This window comes from Pangasianodon hypophthalmus, chromosome 14 (assembly GCF_027358585.1).
Source record: "Pangasianodon hypophthalmus isolate fPanHyp1 chromosome 14, fPanHyp1.pri, whole genome shotgun sequence".
Taxonomy (NCBI): Eukaryota; Metazoa; Chordata; class Actinopteri; order Siluriformes; family Pangasiidae; genus Pangasianodon; species Pangasianodon hypophthalmus.
In genome coordinates this window covers 17,294,167-17,313,114 of record NC_069723.1, presented here as the reverse complement: position 1 = coordinate 17,313,114, position 18,948 = coordinate 17,294,167, and the positions used below count along the sequence as shown (strand labels likewise).

Here is an 18,948-nt window from a genome sequence, read left to right as displayed (position 1 = left end):
GAACTGAAGCAATGTGTAAAGACACAATGTTTCTCCAAAATGATGAGACTCAAACTCCTACAGAAAATGTTTACTTCAAGTTATTATTGCTAAAGGTGGTTCTATATATTACTGAATTAAAGGGTGTACTTATTTTTCCTCACCTGGTTTCTGAATGTTGGTTTACTTCAAGGGAAAAATGACTACATATTGAAATCTGTTTTGTCATCATCTAAAGCTGTTTATAGAAGTTGGTGAGGACCACACAATTATTTAGGCCCTGATTAACAAATACAGAATTGAACAAGAGTGAACTTTGTTTTTCCCCTCCTGACTGTGTGCCCCCTCTTTAAAAACCCTCCACATGGTGATTTTATTTAAATTTTCTACTACATATAGTAAATACAGTAGTATAAAAAATAAAACTTATACTTTTTTTTATAACATAAAAAAAGCATTAAAAAAATTCCATATAACTTAATATACCTATGAAAAATATTGGGGAAAAAAAGATTTAATGGGAAATGAGTTATCAGTTTATCACCATCATCCACTGAGGTAAATGTCACTCGAACATTTTGATAGTCAGATAGTCCGAGTATAATCTGAACTGATTAGGCTTATTTCCATTTCACTATGGCATGTAGCTATCCAACAATCAAAACATGACATTCACTGTGATGTGAGGAAATCACCCTTAACCAGTTTTGGACATCTTTAGGCAGACTGACTGTTTTTACCACCGCATTTGTTAAACTGGCTACTTACACTACATGATCTCTACAGATAGCCAAGGCAAGGTTAGAAAAGTAGTCCAAATAAAAACACTTCCAAGTCATTTTGGTAAAATAGTCATGTTTTCTTAAAGTAGAGACTTAAAATCAGTCAAAGTACATTCTGATATAGTATATTCAGCCAGAGTTACATAAAATGTGTTTTCCCAGACTGCCACATAACAGTGCTCTGATTTAGCAGAATTATTTTAGAGAGCCATAATTTATAGCAATTTACTGCATATTGTACTAGAAGCTTTACATACACGCATATACATAAATGTTCTTTTAATCCTAAACTTTGATCTCAGAGTATTCGGTTTTGTCTTCCTCATCTGAACCAAGTATATACATCTGTGGATCGTGGTGTGATGTTACAGTGAATGACACTTTAGTGTAATTCACCTCTTCTTCTGACTCACTGGTGTCCGAGTCCCAGTTTATGTTTGGAAACGGCTGCTTCGGAGCACAGGCACCGGACACGTTTTCATAATCTTCATGACCATCTTGTCGTTTCTGCAAGAAAGGCAGCATTAAGTGAAGTTCATTTCTCCCAGACTGATCATGCTTTAACCTACCAAAGCCTACACATCCAATATGTGACCAATAGTGAGGGGTTTTTAAGCTTCTTACTTCAGACTCTAATAGGAAAACCTCTGTTGCTACATAGAACTTTTCAGAGGGAGAACCTGAAGAATGTCTCAGCATTCTATATTTAACTTTCTTCCCTAATTTGTTTTTTCAATAGTGTACAAACAACTGATCATAAAGACTAATGTCTGGTGTCCCCTGAAAATGAATATGAAGTTCTTCTGACTGATCACTTTTATACTATGATGAAACATTTCTATCCTAATGGAAGTGGTCTCTTCCAAGATGACTCTGCCCCAGATCACAGGGCACAAGTGCTCACTGAATGGTTTGATGAAAAGAAGAAAAGGTTATAAATCATATGCTATGGCTTTTAACGTCACCAGAGCTCAAACCAATTTAACACCTCTAGGAGATTTTTGAGCAATGTGTTAAACAGTGCTCTACACCACAATCATTAAAAAACAAATGAAGGGAATATCTTTTGGAAGAAAAGGTACAATCCCAGAGACATCACTGAAGTAGAATCATTGAAAGATGTTCTGGTGGCTTGTGGAGGCCCATCACCTTGCATACATTTACAGCACCTTATCCAGAGCAACTTACATTTATCTATACAACTGAGCAGCTGAGGGTTAAGGGCCTTGCTCAAGGGCCCAGCAGTGGCAGACTGACAGTGCTGGGATTTGAGACCTGAGCAAGGCAAGACAAATACTCAAGATATAGAATCCAAGTGCAGAGCAGACAAGGAGAATGAACAGAAACCTACTAAAGGGAAATAAATAATAGGCTCAGGCCAACACACTCTGCACTGGTTATGGAGAATGTAACAAACTGAAAAAGCACGCTCCTAAAATACACAGGTTAACAATAACCAAGAGTTGGACTCGAACTCATGACCTCTGGGTTAGAAAACAAGTGAGAATAATAACAAAGGAGAAACTAAAGGCATAAACTTTAGGAGCAACCTCTGGAGCTAACCAGGAAACAAAAGTTATTTTATTTTTATTTTTTCACCCAAGAGCAGGAACCCAAAGACTTGAGAGGGTAGCTAGGTGGACAAGGCAAGACCAACCCAGCAGAGAGGAAAGGTTAGAGTACAGCTCTAGGTTTCCAAAATAAATAAATAAATAACCTTAGTCTTACCCATGCAGCATGAACTCAAGACTGAGCATTTGAGTAACCTGTAAGCAGCCCTTAAATAGGCCAGTTACAGGTGGAGCCAGTTGCTACTAATTACCGAAAGGTAGCTCTGCTAAGGCCATGGTGGCCTGCCCCAATTCTAGGATTTGGTTTCGTGAAAGCTCCTTGAGACTAAATTATTCATAACAATTAGGCTCTTAAAAGAAATCTTACAAATGGCCTTTACAAATACTGTACGGAACATAAGGTTGCTTGCCATAAGGATGATCCCATGCATGAAAATGTATAAGATCCATTATGCCTTTTAAAGGAAGTGTATTCCTATGAAATCAAAAGACATGATCTGGATCAATAGGTCAGCCGTTGTTGAATTGTAGTATGAGTAATATGACTTACCTTTGCCATTTGTTTATTTTTTGAAACTTCAGCATAGACTGGACCACAACCATCACGGCTCGGTACACTACGACAAAAAAAAAAATAATAAAAACAATAGTACAAAATTTTAAAACTTATAATTCAAGACTATAATATTTTATAGATGTTTAACAAATTGTATTTTTCACATAAAATAGTTGCTCAATTTGTCATTTCACATGTACAGTCAGGTCCAGAAGTATTTGGACAATGACGGAGTTTTTGTGTTTTTGCCTTTATATACCACCACAGCAGAGAGTATAGCCCTATACACCTCAGAATTCATCTTGCTACTTCTGTCAGCAGTCACATCATCAATAAAAACCAGTGAGCCTGTTCCATTGGCAGCCATACATGCCAATGCCATAACACTGCCTCCACCATGTTTGACACATGATGTGGTATACTTTGGATCATGAGCTGTTCCTTTCTTTCGCCATACTTTTCTCTTCCCATCATTCTCGTACAAGTTAATCTTGATTTCATCAGTCCAACGAATCTTATTCCAGAACATGGGAGGCTTTTTTACATGTTTTCTGGCAAAGTCTAATCTGGCTTTCCTGTTCTTGAATGTTACCAGTGGTTTGCACTTTGTCGTAACCCCTCTGTATTTACATTCATGAAGGCTCTCTTGAGTGTAGATTTTGACAATGACACGCCTACCTTCTTCAGAGTGTTCTTGACTTCTGTTGATGTTGTGAAGGGGTTTTTCTTCACCAAGGAAAGGATTCTGCAATCCACCACTTTAGTTGTCTTCCGTGGTCTTCCAGGCCTTTTGATGTTGTTGAGCTTACCAGTGCTTTCTTTCTTCTTAAGAATGTACCCAACTGTTGATTTGGCCACACCTAAGGTTTTTGCTATCTCTCTTATAGATTTATGTTGTTTTTTCAGCCTAATGATTGCCTCCTTCACTTGCATTGAGATCTCCTTGGACTTCATATTGCTAGCTCCAGTCGAACAGCTGCCAGATGCCAACTCAATACCTGATATCAACTCCAGACCTTTTATCTGCTTCATTTGTCTTGAAGTAACAAAGGAATGGACCGCACCTGGTCAATTAACTTCTGGAAGTACTTTGCTTAAAATGGCTGTAATTCCTAAATGGTAAATGCCATATTTTAGTGGAACCTCTTAAAATAAAGGTGAAAGTCTACACTTCGATCACGTCTTGATTGTTTTATTTCAAATCCATTGTGGTGGTGAATAAAGGCAAAATCACAAAAACTCTGTCATTGTCCAAATACTTCTGGACCTGACTGTATATACCTTTTATTTGGATTTTTGCTGTCCATGAACTGTAGCATAGCATAGTTCACAGTGGTCATGGTTAAATCCTCTTCTGTATGATGATGTTGTTTCTATAAAGTCAATGCCAAATTACAGGTTATCACATTTGTGTTTTGCTTATCGGATATGTTAGATTGTAAGCTTACTATTTTACACATAAAGACATAGGACTTTATGGAAAACCCCGTATATACTAGCTGATTAGTAATTAAAGGAAAAAGAAATCCTATAGTTTCTTACCAGCATGGATGGGGGCAACTTTACAGCATCATACACTGTGTTAATGTTAGAATTTGGCCTGGAAATGCAGAAACATAATGTATAAAATATAATTTATTCATAAAGTATAAAATATGAAACTAAAGAGATAATACTCTTATGGATACAATCTACTCCTCCAAATCACACACGTATGGAGAGTGGTCAATCTTCCTGCTTGTTTGTTCCTGTTGGCTGGAGGATTTGAGTGAACAGCAGTGGCTGAATGGTTGTCCCTGAAGCCAGAGCGCTCCGTAGATTCCTCCATCACCAGGTTTTCCGTAATGTTGTTACGTGAGCCCTACACACAATATAATTTGTTAACTGAAATAGTGTTTGAGTGAATGTCTGCCTGTCTTGGATAAACCTACCATGAATGACAGCCTCAAAAACATATACACCTCTGGCATTGAACCATTACTTGTTGTAGAACCAGATCGATATTTTATGGCCTTTGTATTATAAGGTTCTACCTCCCATTCATTCTTAACACAAATTGAGCCTTATAATCCAATGGTATTTGTTAGCTTGTTTAAAAGTATTAATTGCTTATTAATGCTATGTTTTATTGTGTTTATTTGTCTATGTTAACATATGTTCTGGGTTTTTTACAGCTGTGGTTATTGTCAATGATTGATGCCAGATGTTATTATGCTGAACATGAGGAGATGGAGAAGTTTTTAAATAATCAAAGTGTTTATGTCAAGGGACTGACTAAAACTAAACATGCAAGCACAAAAACATGTGGCTGTCCGCGTAAGTATGAGTTGCATTGGATGAGGAGCCTAGTGTCCCAACTAGGTATGAGCCAAAAATATACAGGGCACCATGAAGACACACATTCACACCTAAGGGTTATTTATCTTAGCCAATCCACCTAATGGCATGTTTTTGAGAGGTGAGAGGATATCAAAGAACCCAGAGGAAGCCCACGTGAACATGGGGAGAACACACAAAGAACCTCCACACAGACAGAAAGTCATGTAGTATGCTGTTTTTCTGAAAGTGCTTACTTTTGAAATAAACAGAAGAAAACTAACCGATGAGTGCAAGTTCGATAAAGACCATAATGGAGCTGGTGAGAAGAAAAATGACCGTTGGGCTGCCTCATTTTTCCCTGAAGATCTTTTTCTCAGGACAATTCTGTAAGTGAGACATACACACACACACAGACACACACACAGACACACACACTTAATATATTAAAGTAATAAAGATGTAACGAGAGACTTCTGAATAAGTCCAACACTTGAGTGATCACAAAGAAAAACAACTAATTTCATGATAAGCAAATTTTAAAAGCCTAATTTATTTATATTTAGTAATTCAAAAGTTGAAAATAATTGGAAAAAAAGCATTTGAAATTTAGTGGGGCTATTACATGAATTAAAATGGCTTTGGTATTTTTAGAGCTCTGCTGCCTGCAATGGGAATTGCAATTGCAATCAAAAGAGTCACTCTGTAAGAAATTCAGATGTTCTACACTCACCATCCACTTTAATAGGTACACCTGCTCATTCATGCAGTTATCCAATTAGCCAATCATGTGATAGCAGCACTATGCATAAAATCATGCAGATACAGGTCAATCTGCTTACCACGATTGTAATGAGTGATTATTTGAGTTACTATAGATTTTCTGTCAGCTCAGACCAGTCTGGTCATTCTCCTCAGCAAGGTATTTCAGCCTGCAGACCCTCCACACAAAGGACGTCTTTTTGTTTTTTGCACCATTCTGTGTAAACTCTAGAGATAGTGAAATTTCCAGGAGATCAGCAGTTTCTAAAATACTTAAGGTAACCCATGTGGCACCAACAACCATGCCATGGTTAAAGTCACAGAAATCACACTTTTTCCCATTTCTGATGTTTGATGTGAACATCAACTGAAGCTCTTGACCTGTATCTGCATACATGGATAACTGTATAAATACGCAGGTGTTCCTATTACAGTGGACAGTGGGTGTACATGCAATGTGTTGTGAATTAATAATAATATCAAATCAACACCTGTCACCTATGATCTGTGAAGAGAATTGCTCAAAACTAAATGTTTTCCAAATTAATTTTCGAAGAAAGCACTGTACTATATGGAAGAAAAGAGAAAACAGCCAAAAATCCTGAGAAAGTCTAACTAGTCATTTTCTGGATGTAATGTATGAAAGCAGTAGGAATAGGTCACAGTTTTTCTAGGGTATCTTAAATTGTATGGTTATTAGGTAGAAACTCATTTTAAAAATTACAAACTGCACCATAACCTGAACTGTAATAACACTTTTCTTGTAACACAGAATATAGCAGAGAAATTTCTACCTTTGTAGCAGAAACATGACACCAATCAGAAAGAGGATGACCAATAAGGAGATGATGACCTGAATGAGCCGTTTAATAATGAAGTCTAAGAGATAAGAAATGAAATTTGAGTTGACAATATTTCAGAGCACCATAATAATGTTAGCATTTAGTATAGATTACAAATGAAAATGAAAATGCAACAAGAGAAAACTAAAAGTCTATAAACTAAAGTAATGAATCCATTATATTATTAGTTAATTTTCTCTGCTTGTGATGTATACTGTACACATTTGCATTGATTTCTCATACAAATCGTCAGTCATGAATAGCTTTAGAAGTGTAAATTCGGACGTACAATTAAGAAGTATTTTGACTGGTTCAGATCTTGACTTCCCTACTTCATTGCTTGCGTAGCAGTAGTACGTTCCTGGATTTTCTGGTTGAACTGTGTAGTTCTGTTTATATGACAAGACAGTGGTGTTTTCCTCCAGCTTGTACCATTCAAATAAATCAGCTGGTGGATCACACTGAACACTGCAACTCAGGTGGATTGGAGCCGCTTTTTCCCATATACTCAGTGATGTCATGTTATGGATAATCGTTATGCGTGGCTGATCTGAACAAGAAAAAAAAAAAGTATAGGATGAACATTGCATAAACTGGCTTATTGAGATACAAATGATAACACCATTTCTGACATAGTTACAGAATGTATTCATCATCATCATCATCATCAGTAGCTAGCAAAGACAGTAGCCAACTTCTATGACTTCTTCTACTGCCAGTCCTATCCTTCTGTAATGTTTCTTTTTGAGTCTTTCAACATTTATAGTAGGAGTGCAACACATTGCCACTGTATCTGTATCTGGTTCAGATTTTTTTCCCTATTCAGATTTAAACCTGAAGTGGGTGTTTAAAACTTAGTAGCCTAAAATGTTTTCTTTCTTTCTTTCTTTCTTTCTTTCTTTCTTTCTTAACAAATTAAATATGATGCCTACCACTATATCCTAAGAAACACTGGAGAACACTGAAAAAAAGAATTATAGAAATGCCAGCACTGTCATTATGCTGTATGAATTCTGGCTCTGACAACCTCAGCTACTTCACTCCAGTTCATAATTAGTCTCAACTAGAGATGTGCGCTAGACTGTTTTTAAAATCCCTCTCATGCATTAAATGATTAATTTTTTAGATTAGCTGGTTCTATTTTATGAAATATACGCAAACCAGTAGCTTAATTTAAGCCACAGCAACCCTGTCCAGGCAGTTAATAAGGAACAAATAAACACTGAAATTGTCACACATTCATGTCAATGAACATGTCCTTTGTTTGTCACATGAGCTTCATGTCTTACTATTTGCTTTCACCCACAGGAAAGTACAACCCACCCACCAAACAGATTATTTGTTCATTACCAGTAATGCAGTCGTATGACTGATTTTGTTAAGTTTCACGAAAATTTGCATGAACAGTCTCATTGACTTATGATTTTGAAACTATGTATTTTATCATTTTATCCATTTTCCCCACATTAACTCAGATACAAGAGCTGGCATGATATGACAGGATACGTACACTTGACTCTGATATATACTGATGAGGGCTTAGCACTGCCTATTTCATTGCTGGAGATACAGAAGTAATGGTCAGAGTCAGAGCTCTTCAGGAAATGGAATGTTATTGTCTGTTCGAGTCCCAGTGTCACTGAATGTTTCCCAATTGATTTCTTCCACATGTAAGCAGACACCTGGGGTACAGAATCAGCTGTACAGGTGAGGGTCAGGTTAGAGCCCTCATTTAGCACTTCACCAGGATATGCTGATACTTTAACATTTTTAGGGGCATCTGCAAAGACAACAAGAAGTAGCACTGAAGATATTTAGCTCTTGATAATAGCTTACTTCTTGATAATATTTTAATAACAAGCTTACTCACAAAATAGAGCAGATGTAAGCAGTTTTACTTACACAAAACCTTCAACTGATGTTGTAAGGAGTCTTCTCCCTCTGTGTTTTTTGCTGTGCAGGTGTACACACCTGCATCTGACATGGTTGCTTTGGCAGTTAAACTGAGAAAGTTGGAATGAACCGTCTTTAGGGTTTCTTTGTCTTTTTCTGGGTTTGTCAGAGATGATCTGCATAGCGTGAGCACCGACCGGGGTGAGCTTTCTACAGAACATGTGATAGTATACGATTCAGCTTCCTTTACAACTTGTTTCATGGTCAGATTTAGTTTCTTGGGGGCATCTGTGAATAAAAGTGAAGGCAGCATTTTAGAAGGAAATGCAATGTATATTTTTGAGGAATTAGAAAACAAAGTTATTAACAATATATAAAGGCATGAAATGCACTAGTCACCTATATGCTAATATATATATATATATATATATATATATATATATATATATATATATATATATATATATATATATATATATATATATATATATATATATACCCTATACCTGGAATCTAAATGCTATTGTACTGCAGTCTCAGGTAACAGATAACTGAGAATATTATTAGACACTTATTCAGTAAGTGTTCAGAAGCTTTTAAGATGAGACTGTAACACTCCAGAAATAACATTCCTGCAATGAACTGTAATAATGGGCTGCTTCACAATGCATTATAATGTTGCTCACACAAACTTCCTAGTCAGACTAGGAAGAATTTAACATTTTAGGTACTTAAAATGTTATTTATAAATGTTCTCAGGAAACGCAGAAAATTTAACTGATTGCACATTCTAACCAAAAGTTCCTAGATCCATAACATTCTGGAAATTTCCAGTAACCTAAATCTGTTAGCTGGGAGTGGATTGGTTATCACTGTGATCTTTCAGTTTAGAATAAATATCTTAGAAGTTTTAAAAATTATTTTTGCCATAATTTCAACAATAACTTACAGCTATAGCTTCTGACGAAAAAGAAATAGCTAAGAAAAGAGGTTGAAACATTAACAGTTGTTGCCTACTTATCCATATTCATTAAAATCTAAGGGGGAAAAACACCTATGCCAAGCTGTCTTCTTGCTTATGTAGAAGGATTTGTATGCAGTGACATAATGTTAAACATGATACTTCACATAGCTGAAAAATAACACCATAAATCTAAAAACAAACAAACAACAATATATACTTACACAGCACAACAACACTGAAGTCAGTAGAGTTTGCTCCTGCACCTATAACATTCTGCGCACTGCACTTATACGACCCACCATTACTAACAGTCACGTTCTCAATATGGTACGCTTGATGTAGGTATGAAAGGCTGAGAAACCGGTGATCATTTTCTGGTTTAAAATACCAGCAATAATTGTTAGGAAGAGGATCAGCCTCGGTAACACATTCCAGCTTAAGGTGGAAACCCAACTTTATGCTATTTTCGCCTTTAATGTGTGTGTTTTGTGGAACAACTGCAGAGAGAGAGAGAGAGAGAGAGAGAGAGAGAGAGAGAGAGAGAAATTAAACATCATTTTCAAATTGTGCACATAATGTATGATCTGGTATTTCAGAAAAAAACTTTAATGTTTTAAATATCATTGTACAAAACACTCTTAATAAACTTGCTTAATAAAAATATGCACATCAAATTTATTTAGACTGTTTTGAGAAACTTTTAAGACACTATTTCTATAAACACAAGACTTTTCATGGTGTAATCATTTACAGAAAAGTTACAAAATTTACACATGAATTTGGACTTTTTGCATGTAGTGCATGTGTTTTTCTTTTTTTTCAAGTTTCATGTAATTTTCAAATGTCATTTTTTTACACATGGTTTATTTACTTTCACATGTTAATTTTTCATGTGGTTTGATGTATCTCATATAATTCAGCAGTTCACATGTGCAGTTTCAGAGCATACATTTTTTTTTTAGATGTACTATAAGATGATGACATGAGAGTATCTCTACAGCATGTAGTATTTTTAGGTTTTTGTTTTTTTAACATTGCACCTCACTGTTACTTTCTTGTAAAAATACAAGTTTCACTCATTTGTTTAACTCATTTCTAAAAAAAAAAAAAATGAGTCATAGTGGAATTATAGCTTGTCCCACATATAGCCACATAATACTTACACTGCACAGATACTTGGGTACTGTGGGCAGACTTGGTCTCTCCTACTGAATTTCCGGCCTGACACTGATATCTTCCTTTGTCAAATCGTGTTATGCTTTGCACAGTGAATGTATTCATTGTTTGATGATTAATCTCTTGATCATCTTTGTACCATTTGTAGGACCACTGTCCGACTGCTGGATTGCTGTTTTGCACCGAGCATGTGAGTGTAAGCTGGTCTCCCTCTCTGAGATCATTGGATTGATGACTGATGGTGACACCTTTTGGAGCATCTGAGAAACACATTATGCATATATTATATGTGTTTTTGCCTTTTTTGATGTTCTTTCTTCATCTCTGTTCACTAATTGATGATAATCTGTTGAACAATATGCTTATTCTGAGTATTTTCAAAATATTTGATTCATGACTGCTAAATGCAGTGCAATTATTGATTCAATAACAGACACATACTTACAAATAACGTTGATTTTTATGTCAGTGGAATTTTCTCTTCCATGTTTATTTTTAGCCTCACAGTAGAAAATGCCTCCATCTTCTGGTGTCATAATATGTAAAGTAAGATTTTCCCCATGCTTGGAAAAAGAGGTTTGACGTCGAAACCATGTGAAGTTAGCATTAGGGTGGGCCTTGCTGGAGCATGAAATTGTCACTTGTTCTCCTTCTTTCACATCCTTAGAGCTTGAGCTCTCAAGCACTTTTGTTTCTTTGGGTGCATCTAGATAAATATATAAAATAAATAAATAAATAATAGAGATGCCATATGTTCTAGAACTAACATTGGCTTGCAAAAAACCTAGTCCTTGAGTCAAAAAACTCATCAGCTCAACTGGAGGAAGACATTTTTCTTACTTTGCCCCTAATCTCTGGGATAGAAATCAGATAACGTTAGAAATGCTAGTTCAATAACAGTTTTTAAACCCAGATCCAAAAACAGCCAAAAACATAATTATTTAACTTTATAATTTTTTAGTCTTCCTTTTTATTTTCATGGTTTATAGTACTTCTTATAGACTTTTATATGCGTTATACCACAGTGCTGAATTCTCAATTCTGCTTGGTCAGAAGGTGTTGATTAATTTTCTATAACAGCAGATCTCACAGTAGTGTTGGTTGCATGGCAAAGCAAAGGTTTATATTAATGCCCTCATTCTAATATGTGATCATTTCTATAGTAACAGTTTGTGGCACATAAACAGATTTTAAATGAGATTGTAATTGTTGATATGGTGATGGTTTCTGTAAGAACGTTGTAACCGTCTACAAAAGTAAAAGTGGTAAAGCTGTAATTTTTCCGATACAGGAAAGTCTTTAGGGCAGAGAGCTTTGAGGTTTCTTTGTCACATGATATGACGAGCTTCAAGACAGAGAAAAACAAGAGGCTTTTGAGACAACGACTGGCTGATATAACGTGTTATGTATTATATAAACCATGAATTAACTTGTTTCATGAACATTCTAAACCAGTAAATATAGCTATAAATGAATAAAAATGTTTTGTTGTTGTTTCATTAACAGAAATTTGTTAGCATTGACAAGTTGTTGTGGTAGAAGAGGAATAAAACACAACACTATGTGCTGTTATTGGAAAATAATCAACTTCTGGGTGGCATCCCACCACCCTGTCATGTTTTATTCCTCAAATACCATGACCTTAATTTAACCTTCTAATCATTTGTAGGTGACATACTTTGAGATTTTGACCTCAGAAGGAAAAATTCTATATAATTAAAGATTATTATTTTATAAATTCTCAAAATATAATCACATACATACACACACAATAAATACATAAGGTATGCACAGTATTTTGTTCATCTATACCCACATTCCACTCTCAGTGTAACCGTCCTATCCAGGCAGTTGTCATTATGGCTTCCAGAAGAACATGTCAAAATTCGCCTATCATCTGTCCAGTTCACTGTCAACTTCAGCTCACTGCGTTTTTCTTCTGTGTCCTCTGTGGTGAGAACCTCACTTGAACCAGACGACTGCCATTTAGGATAAGACTCACAGGCTGCTGATGTTGCACAGTGAAGACTCACATTGTCTCCTTCTTTGAGTGACTTGTTGAAATTTGGTGGCTTAATGTGGACCTTGCAGGGATTGTCTACAATATAAATTGACAAAATGTATGGATTGTAATGCAATGAATTTAAAAATAAGATTAAGAATTAGTTAACAGAGGTCATAGGACTCACCCGTGACTGTAAGATGAAATCTGTTACCTATATATTTGTCATCTCCTTTTATGTACCTAAATGTATAGTTTCCACTGTCATTCTTTTTAAGATCATTAATTGTTAATGTGCATGGGGCCCAATAACCGATTTCATTTAATAATTCAAATTCCACTCTGCCAGAATACTCAGAAACCTGTGGCCTCTGCGATGTATTACTATATACAATCTTTCCATCAAATCTCTTTTCATGTGTATTCCACTCAGGATCTTTTAGCCAAAATAGTTGCATTTCCTCCTTATATCTATATTTGCATTCGATTGTGACACACGATCCTTCTTGTCTTGTTGCTTTTTCCCCCGTGATGACTATAGATGGGTTAGATTTATCAGGCGCTGCTATCGAGCTAAACAAACAAAACAAGACTGAGGGAGAAAAAGAATTAGTAACACATAATTAATTACCAGTATAATTACAACATTATAATAGTTATTATTTTTTAATATACCACAACAATTTTGAATTCTCAAAAGTGATTGCTCTATAGGTGTTGATTAATTTTCTATACCAGCAGCTTTAACATTAGTGCTGACTCTAATTCAAATCACAGGCTTATATTAATGTGCTTGCTGTAACATATTAATGTATCTAGGAACAGCTCATTGACTGGGACTTGTGTGGTGGATGCTCCACATAATCTAAGGCTAATAATAAAATGATTTTAAAACATCCTACTATTTAAGTTAATGTTAATGTAAATTATTTAACATTTATGGAAGAAGTCTCCAGTGTCAGTTATTCAGTCAGAGTCAAAGCTGTAAGTTTTTAAGTTTTCAGCCACAGAGGACATTATGGTTTCTCAGTAAAAAGCTGCATTGTTTTTGTCTTATTAACTTCAAGAAAAAGTGAAGGAACGATTGTTTATAGCTTATAGTGTTGTTATTTAATAAAAAAAAAAGTTGCTGTGGTATAAGAAGAATAAAACACTTTGGGAAGCAATGTTAAAGGAATATAATTAATTTCAGGGTGCTTATTGTAATGCCATGTCACTATAGCAGCACCCCCCAGTGTTTTATTCCTTACTTAAAGCAATACTTTCTTTTTCTCGAGAATTTAAATAAAAAAAACAATACACACCCCAGAGAAGGACAGATTTCCACACTGAATACATCTCTTTGTAGGCTACGGTGTGATCTTTTGAAAAAGAAGACATTTCCATTTCAAATTCTAGTTCTTAGAAACTCAAAGATATATATATATAAGATGGTAGTGGATTTTCGAAGGGCTAAACCCCCTCCTTATCCAGTCAGCATCTATGGTGCGGACATTGAAGTGGTGCCAGCCTACAGATATCTAGGTGTGCACCTGGACAATAAGTTGGACTGGTCACTTCACACAGATGTACAATATAAAAAAGGGCAGAGACGGCTTTTCCTCCTAAGACGGCTTAGGTCCTTCAACATCTGCAGGAAGATGCTACATATGTTTTACAAAACTACAGTAGCAAGTGTGCTGTTTTATGCTGCAGTCTGCTGGGGAGGCAGCATAAAGCAGAAGGATGCAAGGCGGGTGGACAAACTGGGGCAAAAAGCTTCTTCAGTGACTGGAATGAGGTCTGAATCACTGGAGGCCGTGGTAGAGAGATGCACACAGAAAAAGCTAGAGGCCATTCTGGAATATCCTGACCATCCCCTACACAACACCCTGATGGACCAGAGAAGCAGCTGCAGTGGACGATTCACCTCACTGCGCTGCAGGACTGAACGATACAGGAGATCCTTCATCCCCACTGCCATCAGGCTCTACAACACCTTAGCCAATGGCAGATGACTAATCACTACTCTCATTGCTTTACTACTTCACTACTTTGCTACTCTCACTGATTTCTACTACTCTCACTACTTTTTTACTACTCTTACTACCTTCTTTCTTGCTTATCTACAAGACTACTTGAATTTCCCTTCAGGGATTAATAAAGTTTATCTTATCTTATCTTATCTTATCTTATATATATATATATATATATATATATATATATATATATATATATATATATATATATATATATACATATATACAGTCAGGTCCGGAGGTATTTGGAGATTTTGAGTTTTTGTGATTTTGCCTTTATACACCACCACAATGGATTTGAAATAAAACAATCAAGATGTGATCGAAGTGTAGACTTTCACCTTTATTTTAAGAGGTTCCACTAAAATATGGCATTTACCATTTAGGAATTACAGCCATTTTAAGCAAAGTACTTCCATTTTCAGGGCCGCAAAGGTTTTTGGACAATTGACTGACAAGAAGTTAATTGACCAGGTGCGGTCCTTTCCCTCGTTACTTCAAGACAGATGAAGCAGATAAAAGGTCTGGAGTTGATATCAGGTATTGAGTTGGCATTTGGCAGCTGTTCGACTGGAGCTACCAGTATGAAGTCCAAAGAGATCTCAATGCAAGTGAAGGAGGCCATTATGAGGCTGAAAAAACAACATAAATCTATAAGAGAGATAGCAAAAACCTTAGGTGTGGCCAAATCAACAGTTGGGTACATTCTTAAGAAGAAAGAAAGCACTGGTAAGCTCAACAACATCAAAAGGCTTAGAAGACCATGGAAGACAACTAAAGTGGATGATCTCAGAATCCTTTCCTTGGTGAAGAAAAACCCCTTCACAACATCAACAGAAGTCAAGAATACTCTGGAGAAGGTAGGCGTATCATTGTCAAAATCTACAATCAAGAGATGCCTTCATGAATGTAAATACAGAGGGTTTACAACAAGGTGCAAACCACTGGTAACATTCAAGAACAGGAAAGCCAGATTAGACTTTGCAAGAAAACATGTAAAAAAGCTTCCCATGTTCTGGAATAAGATTCTTTGGACTGATGAAACCAAGATTAACTTGTACAGAATGATGGGAAGAGAAAAGTATGGCGAAAGAAAGGAACAGCTCATGATCCAAAGTATACCACATCATGTGTCAAACATGGTGGAGGCAGTGTTATGGCATGGGAATGTGTGGCTGCCAATGGAATGGGCTCACTGGTGTTTATGAAGATGTGACTACTGACAGAAGTAGCAAGATGAATTCTGAAGTGTATAGGGCTATACTCTCTGCTCACATTCAGCCAAATGCTACAAAACTGATAGGACGCCGCTTCACAGTGCAGGTGGATAATGACCCTAAACATACTGCGAAAGCAACTCAAGACTTTTTGAAGGCAAAGAAATGGAATATTCTTCAATGGCCAAGTCAGTTGCCTGGTCTCAACCCAATAGAGCATGCTTTTCACTTACTGAAGACAAGACTGAAGGCAGAAAGACCCACAAACAAGCAGCAACTGAAGGTGGCTGCAGTGAAGGTCTGCCAAAGCATCTCCAGGGAGGAAACTCAGAATTTGAGTTTTGAGAACATGGGCTCCAGACTTCAGGCAGTCACTGACTGCAAAGGATTTTCATCCAAGTATTAAAATTATGGTTATATTTACAATTATGTCACTTTTTCCAAATACCTTTGAGCCCCTGAAAATGGAAGTACTTTGCTTAAAATGGCTGTAATTCCTAATTTGGAACCTCTTAAAATAAAGCTGAAAGTCTACACTGCAATCACATCTTGATTGTTTTATTTCAAATCCGTTGTGGTGGTGTATCAAGGCAAAATCACAAAAACTTCATCAAAAAATCATTGTCCAAATACCTCCGGACCTGACTGTGTATATATATATATATATATATATATATATATATATATATAGTACTGTGCAAAAGTCTTAGGCACATGCAAAGAAATGCTGTAGAGTAAATATGCCTTCAAAAATAATGAAATTAAATGTTTCTACATTTAAAAAATACTATAAAGAGCAGTAAACAGTAATAAATGAAACAAAGTCAATATTTGGTGTGACAGTCCTTCACTTTAAAAAAAATCGTAGTCTCAGGTACAATTTGTGCAGTTTTATAAGGAAATGAGCTGTTAGTTTTACTGAGCATCTTGCAGAAGCAGCCACAGTTCTTCTGGAGACTTTGACTGTCACACTCACTTATTTTTGCAGCAAAACCCAGCAGCCTTCGTTATGTTTTTTTGTCTGAAATGTGGTCTCTTGTGTAATATGCTGCTTTCTTTACTGACATACAAACATTTTTCTGTAACATTAAATGTTGTGCTGGAAAACTAATGTTTGGAATTCTAAAAATGTTTTTGTACTGAATCAATAATGTAGAAGTCATAAAATAAAAATCTATAACAAAGTTTGTACTAACAAAAATACGGTGCCTAAGACTTTTGCACAATACTATATATATATATATGTATATATATATTTATTTATTTATTTATATATATGGGTGCATCAGTTCTGCTCACGTGTGAATGCATCACAGTCACATTTGGCATATCGCAGCTGCAAATGACTCATTTTCAAGGTGTAGGCTTCACGGTTAAACAGTTGGTGTGGAACTGAGAACTTTACTCTTGCAGTAAGTGTTACGTATCTATAATGTAAATTCATTGCATTTATTTAAATTCAACCCTGTGAACTAAAAACAATAAACCAAGTTGGTTCCTTCACAAATAGTGTCATCTAATTTCATCATTTAACCTTATAAATAGTTATATGAATATAATATTATATAATATTTATGCAGCAGGGTTTTAATCGTAAAATCTCCTGCCACTCAAAAATATACAACAAATGTTATATTTCAATATTTATAGAAATCTAAATATCCAGTCCATGCATATTCAGTATTGCAGTGCACCATCATTTTTAATAGAGCAAATAGCTTTACTAAAGTCTTACAATTATATTGTGCTATTTTCCAGTGCATTAGTTTGACTGTTCAAAGTAGTACACATTTTATCAACTGATCAGAAAAGGATTTATATATTGACAAACAAATTACAGTTTGGGAAAAGCAAATTACCTTGCAGTCAAATCCGGCGTTCTTAATAAATGGCTCGAAGGACTTCAAATCTGTTTAAGTGAATTCTTCAAACTAAAATGAGCCCTTCAAATCAAAAGGAAGCCGTCAAACAAAAGAAGAACTCCTGTGCTGAATTTGCATGATCAACCATACAGAAAACAAAAAAGAAAAAAAAACAGTCTTATTCCGGTTAGAGATTAAAAAAGTGCCAATATTTACCCCCTGAACATGTGCAAACTAGCCCACTTCCTGTAGCACAAATTTCCTCTTTGCCTCTAAGGTGTGACAAAATTCAGTACAAACTTTGCTATAGTGATCAGTAATAGTCAATACTGGTGCAACCTGAATAACATCTGTGAGCAGACACTGCTTCTTAGAAAGAAGAACAACCTATTTTTGGAGTTAGACGTGCTCTAAAAAGTGCCTACGTATAGAGTTTTATTATGAGGACTGACTGCATGTCAGTTTCCTGACAGCTATTCAATTTGTTAGTCACAATAAATTCAGCACTTTGTCAGGTAGATAACAATATATGAGATATTTTAGTTACTCTATTTCTGTGGTCATGACGCACATGGCGAAACAAGGTGCAAAGTTGTGGCACTGTATCACTTTGGTGCAAAAATAAAAGGTGTGAATGAAACCATTAAGCATTCTGCTACGAAAGCATATAAAATTAGCACTTCCGCTTCTTTTAGGAACTGAGTGTGCACAGTGGTGTTTTTATAAGGACCTACGTTTAGATGTGTCAAATTTTTATGTAGATATTTGAAGATTTTGGATACAAGTGCATACATTTGTATTTTATATGCCAACAGTACAAAATCCACAGTCATGTAAAAATATGCAAAGGTTTAAATATGCCGATGAAGAGGCTGAAATGTACTAAAGAGAAATCATGCAAAAATGTATATAAGTGCAAAAGTTCACAAGCCGAGCACACAATAAGTGGGCACACTCAAAGAGCTTATATGCATATTTCCACTCAGCATGGTACCCCACTATAAACTC

General features: G+C 35.8%; 1 protein-coding gene across 3 annotated transcripts; it reads right to left on the bottom strand.

Moving 5' to 3' along the window:
• Positions 1–817: 817 nt before the first annotated feature.
• Positions 818–18,269, bottom strand: si:dkey-24p1.1 (uncharacterized protein LOC556718 homolog). Of its 3 annotated transcripts, XM_026935047.3 has the most exons (18): positions 18,157–18,269; positions 17,938–18,021; positions 14,148–14,204; positions 13,031–13,435; positions 12,658–12,939; positions 11,287–11,547; positions 10,829–11,101; positions 9,887–10,162; positions 8,711–8,989; positions 8,319–8,588; positions 7,098–7,358; positions 6,761–6,845; positions 5,462–5,591; positions 4,601–4,749; positions 4,431–4,488; positions 4,170–4,261; positions 2,883–2,949; positions 818–1,268 (listed from the first exon to the last, which is right to left on the bottom strand). In XM_026935047.3, exons 3-18 carry the CDS (start codon positions 14,179–14,181, stop codon positions 1,047–1,049), a joined length of 3,144 nt encoding a protein of 1,047 aa, XP_026790848.3. In that variant the 5' UTR covers positions 14,182–14,204; positions 17,938–18,021; positions 18,157–18,269; the 3' UTR covers positions 818–1,046. The 3 variants fall into 3 exon arrangements, with proteins under 3 accessions (XP_026790848.3, XP_026790847.3, XP_026790849.3); XM_026935046.3 differs by lacking the exon at positions 18,157–18,269 and having other exon boundaries at positions 17,938–18,079; XM_026935048.3 differs by lacking the exon at positions 18,157–18,269 and having other exon boundaries at positions 5,489–5,591; positions 17,938–18,079.
• Positions 18,270–18,948: the final 679 nt, after the last annotated feature.